Source organism: Berghia stephanieae, chromosome 5 (genome assembly GCF_034508935.2).
Source record: "Berghia stephanieae isolate SIO BIC M18660-M18661 chromosome 5, UCSD_Bste_1.3, whole genome shotgun sequence".
Lineage (NCBI taxonomy): Eukaryota > Metazoa > Mollusca > Gastropoda > Nudibranchia > Aeolidiidae > Berghia > Berghia stephanieae.
This window is the reverse complement of record NC_088364.1, coordinates 70,986,128-70,991,670: the sequence shown is the minus strand read 5'-3', so window position 1 is coordinate 70,991,670 and position 5,543 is coordinate 70,986,128. Positions and strand designations below refer to the sequence as shown.

At 28.7% G+C, this 5,543-nt stretch overlaps 1 protein-coding gene across 1 annotated transcript in view; it reads left to right on the top strand.

The window, feature by feature from the left end:
* The first annotated feature begins 271 nt into the window (after positions 1-271).
* Positions 272-5,543, top strand: part of LOC144974209 (follistatin-A-like) — an 11,038-nt gene continuing 5,766 nt past the window's right edge. Inside the window, exons 1-3 of the mRNA XM_078917124.1 lie at positions 272-410; positions 2,999-3,094; positions 5,504-5,543. The exon at positions 5,504-5,543 is cut by the window's right edge and continues 143 nt beyond it. Of these exons, the coding sequence (XP_078773250.1) occupies positions 368-410; positions 2,999-3,094; positions 5,504-5,543 (179 nt within the window). The 5' untranslated portion in view covers positions 272-367. The remainder of the gene's footprint in view (positions 411-2,998; positions 3,095-5,503) is intronic.

Sequence of the window (5,543 nt, the reverse complement as noted above, 5' to 3'; positions counted from 1 at the left end):
CATATAAATCGTGTCAACCCAGTCAATGTAATTCCACAGTTTCTATCTGATTTTCGTTCCAATCATACTATTCTACGACCGTTACGAAATCCAACGATTATAGATGTCCATCATTAAGTAATGTCCATTCTTACTTAATCGTTCATGCTACTGCTGTCGGTGGTCTTATCTAACATGGTAGTATGGGTAACAGTAACAGTCTTTGTTGTGATCATGATGATAAGAAATTATGAAAATGATAAGGATGGGCCAGTGGCCATTTTATCTTCCGCGGTTTCCTGCCATCATTTGGACACAGTAACCATTGTAGCTGCGACACCACTGCTTGCCTTTACCATCTCAGCAAGTTATTTACCCTCTATCCAACATGATGCTACAGGTTTTAGTTTTCGCCGGATTTCTGGCCACAGGTAGGGAGGAATTCATTATTATTATTATTATTATTATTATTATTATTATTATTATTATTATTATTATTATTATTATTATTATTATTATTATCATCATCATCATCATTATTATTATTATTTATTATTATTATTATTATTATTTATTATTATTATTATTATTACTTAATGTTGGCAATTTTTAAAAAGATAAAATCAAAAGGATGGCAATACATTTATTGAGAAATATCCAATCGTTGTACGTTGCAACAAATCATGTGATCGATGACAAGGTTGGACAAAAACATTAATATAGATCGCTCCCATTCTACCGGTGTCTATATGAGGCATGAACAAATGGACGAATCCACAACACGCCACATTTGAAAAGCAGGTTCCGATGAACTACAACCATTGTCGCCTCTTGTTTTTTCTAAAAACTGTTGTCTTAGTCTGGAGATGCGCTTTTTGTCCACCCAGCCTTCCGCCTTGCTTAGTCTGGGTTCCATCCTTCCATGATAATACAACTCTGGGTTGCCGCATTGCTGTTGGGCAAGAGTATTGATACAACGCGTTTAGGTAAAATACTCACAACAAATGCCAGCCAAATTAAACATATCAACACACAAAACTGGGTGTAAGTTTTAATGTTTATAGTCTGAGTGATCTATTTTTATGAGAACTAATCACTAACATGGGGTCTAGAAATAATAACAAAAAGTTAAAAGACGCCAACTTCGTTCTTTTTATATAATATGCGTATATATCAGATTAAAATTGACTGTGATACCGATAGCATATACTTACATTATTTTATTTGTTTGTGTCTCTTTTGGGAAGGGGGGGAGGAGGGGGGGGGGGGGGCTGAGCGAATGTCATAAGACCGGAAAGCGCATAAACCCCATTTTGTGTCACGAACTTTTCTTCTTTTTCTTCATCATCACCATCATCATCATCACCATACCATCATCATCATCATCATCGTCATCAATATTCTTCTTCTTCTTCTTCTTCTTCTTCTTCTTCTTCTTCTTCTTCTTCTTCTTCTTCTTCTTCTTCTTATTATTATTATTATTATTATTATTATTATTATTATTATTATTTTATTATTATTATTATTATTGTTGTTATTCTTCTTATTATTATTATTAATATTATTATTATTATTATTATTATATTATTATTATTATTATTATTATTATTATTAATTTTATTAATAATAATGTCATAATGAATGTCATAAGACCGGAAAGCGCATAAACCCCATTTTGTGTCACGAACTTTTCTTCTTTTTCTTCATCATCACCATCATCATCATCACCATACCATCATCATCATCATCATCGTCATCAATATTCTTCTTCTTCTTCTTCTTCTTCTTCTTCTTCTTCTTCTTCTTCTTCTTCTTATATTTATTATTATTATTATATATTATTATTATATTATTATTATTATTATTATTATTATTATTATTATTATTATTATTATTATTGTTGTTATTCTTCTTATTATTATTATTAATATTATTATTATTATTATTATTATTATTATTATTATTATTATTATTATTATTATTATTATTAATTTTATTACTATTATTATTATTATTATTATTATTAGTAGTAGTAGTAGTAGTAGTATAGTAGTAGTAGTAGTAGTAGTAGTAGTAGTAGTAGTAGTAGTATAGCATTTTATTATCATCATCATCATCATCATCATCATCATCATCATCATCATCATCATCATCATTATTATTAGTCTTATTATTATTATTATTATTATTACTATTATTATTATTATTAGTAGTAGTAGTAGTAGTAGTAGTAGTAGTAGTAGTAGTAGTAGTAGTAGTAGCATTTTATTATCATCATCATCATCATCATCATCATCATCATCATCATTATTATTAGTCTTATTATTATTATTATTATTATTATTATTATTATTATTATTATTATATTATTATTATTATTATTATTATTATTATTATTATTATTATTATTATTATTATTATTATTATTATTATTATATTATCATTATTATATTATTATTATTATTATTATTATTATTATTATTATTATTATTATTATTAATATTATCGTTATCTCTCTCTCTCTCTCTCTCTCTCTCTCTCTCTCTCTCTCTCTCTCTCTCTCTCTCTCTATCTATCTATCTATCTATCTATCTAACAAAGACATGTGACGTCAACATCGTTCTATGTATATGCTCTACTGAGGAGAAAGAATGCAGTTTCACTGGTTATATAATCATCATCATCACCATCATCAGCATCATCGTTACCATCGCCATCAACACCATTATTACTATTGTTATTATTATTATCATCATCATCATCATCATCATCATCATCATCATCATCATCATCATCATCATAACCATCATTATTATTATTATTATTATTATTATTATTATTATTATTATTATTATTATTATTATTATTATTATTATTATTATTTCTGTTATTACTGTAATATCATTATCATCATCATCATCATCATCATCATCATCATCATCATCCCCATCATCATCCCCATCATCATTAATCACTGGGTTACGTTTATTTCATTCACGACACATCTCTTACTTTACAGGCTTGTCCCAAGTCCACAACGTTGATGACCATTGCCAACACGACTGTTCTCGTTACAGAGATAATGAAGTCTGCGCATCGGATCACAAAACTTACCGTAAGTCTTTTTCTGTTCTATGGACTACATAGCAGATTGCTTAATGTAAAACTATGGAAGTAAAATTACTGTGGCAGCTTAGAAAATTTCAACAACAAAAAACCAACAAAAAAACATAACAGGAAACTTCTGAGTACGTAGGCTATTTAGGGAATACGGTTGTGACCTGGTGAGTCCTTTGGTTGTGTCCAACTCGAACCGGAGCCATCGTTAACTTATAGCCTGACATTGACCAAAAAATGACGTCAATATGCCAGTCTTTGGCCACAAAATTCAATAGTTCAACCAATGGGACCACTTGTTTCCATGAGCTCTACTAACGACAACTCACTAGGGGGTGCAAAAAAAAAAAAATAATGACGTCAAAATGCCAGTCTTTTTGGGTTTTAGTGTCAGACTATAACTTGACGATGTCTACGCTAGAACCCTCTTAGACTTACAGTTTGACGTCATTTTCAAGGTCTCTGCAGCGTCTAGTGAGTTGTCGTTAGTAGAGCTCAAGAAAAAAAGTGATTCCATTGGTTGAACTAGTGAATACAACTCACGATTATTTTATTTGTTTGGCCAAAGTCTTGTCTTTTGACCTAATTTTTTGGTCAGTGTCAGGCTACAAGTTTACGATGGCTTCGATCCAACACAGTGGATATTATTATCAGGAAAATTTATAAGTAAAATAATAATTTACAAAAAATAAAATGACAAATCCCACAATTCATAGAAACTAAAAAACCCACAACATTGGGTTACTGGAAGAGCTGCTCAAATGATATTGTAAAATTTCGTAATTTTCAGGGCGAGAAAAATTATAGGGACCACAACTAACCTTATAGTGTGCGGCTATGTGTTCTTGTGGACACTCGCTTTCGGATAGGAAGGTACTGGGTTCGAGTCTCGCTCGGCGCATAGTTGAGTCCTTGGAGAAGGCTCTTTACTCACATTCTCTCACCGTAATCAGGTATAAAATGAGTACCTTGCTGTAAACAGCGTTGTCTATGTCCGAAAAAAATTGTAATATCGCCTAACAGGCGTCATGTCCTGTCAAACATGTTAAGTTCTACTGTTTGCCAGGGACCCCTTGTAAAGCGCTTTGAGCACGTTTAGTGGATATTGCGCTATATAAAAGCTCATTTAAATTCATTTAATAAAATACCAATCTGTCCTCAGCAGGTTAGATAACGATTCGAATTCCTCAATGCAATGTATGTGCTTTGGCACCAAAACTTTATTGGAAGCAAGTGGGGTTTTTTTTGTTTGTTTTGTTTGTTTTTGTTTGATTTTGTTTTGTTTTTTGTTTTTGTTTTTTGTTTTGTTTTTTGTTTGTTTTTTTTTTTTTTTTTTTTTTTTTGTTTTTTTTTTTTTTTTTTTTTTGTTTTGTTTTGTTTTTTTTTTTTTTTTTTTTTTTTTTTTTTTTTTTGGGGGGGGGGGTTAATGCCTTTATAAAATCCTGTGATTGCCGCCAAAAATCCGTAAAACTGCGAATTTTTTATAATGGTTGGCAAGTCTGAGTACCAATCTCGTATATATGAGTACTTGTGATCATAGGGACAAAGTATTTAATCAAGGGGCTGAAGCAGGTAGCAAATGCATTCACTCAATAGGCCGTAATGAAAACTGAAAGTGTAATAAGTGCAAAAAGAACGCTCAACCGCTGATTTGTACCTACTGTCTTGTTTTAGGAAAATGTGTTCCATATTGTCTGTTGATTGAATAAGAGCAACGAGTATAGTATAGTATCATCATTTGTATCATCTGTATGTTTGAATGCGATGCTTGACTGTTGTGTGTATGACATGAGTTTGTGCTGTTTGTAGAACATTGTAATTGTAAACACAACACGAATTGCCTTTCTTCTGGACAATAAATATTATTATTATTATTATTATTATTATTATTATTATTATTATTATTATTATTATTATTATTATTATTATTATTATTATTATTATTATTATTATTTATTATTATTATTATTATTAATATTATTATTATTATTATTATTATTATTATTATTATTATTATTATTATTATTATATTTTTATTATTATATTATTATTATTATTATTATTATTATTATTATTATTATTATTATTATTATTATTATTATTATTATTATTTATTATTATTATTATTATTATTATTATTATTATTATTATTATTATTATTATCATTTTTATTATTATTATAATTATTATTATTATTAATATTATTATTATTTGTATTATTATTATTAGTATTATTATTATTATTATTTGTAAGAGGAAGCATTGTAAAGCGCATTGACTATGAGGACACATTGATAATTCCCTATACATTTACATTCCTATATTTACTCGTAAAGGCAATTAATATTATTCTGTGAACTGGATTCGTTTAATTCAAATTTATCAATTTAAAAATAACATTCCACAGGAAACACTTGTGAGTTCAGTATAGCTGCTTGTTATTACCA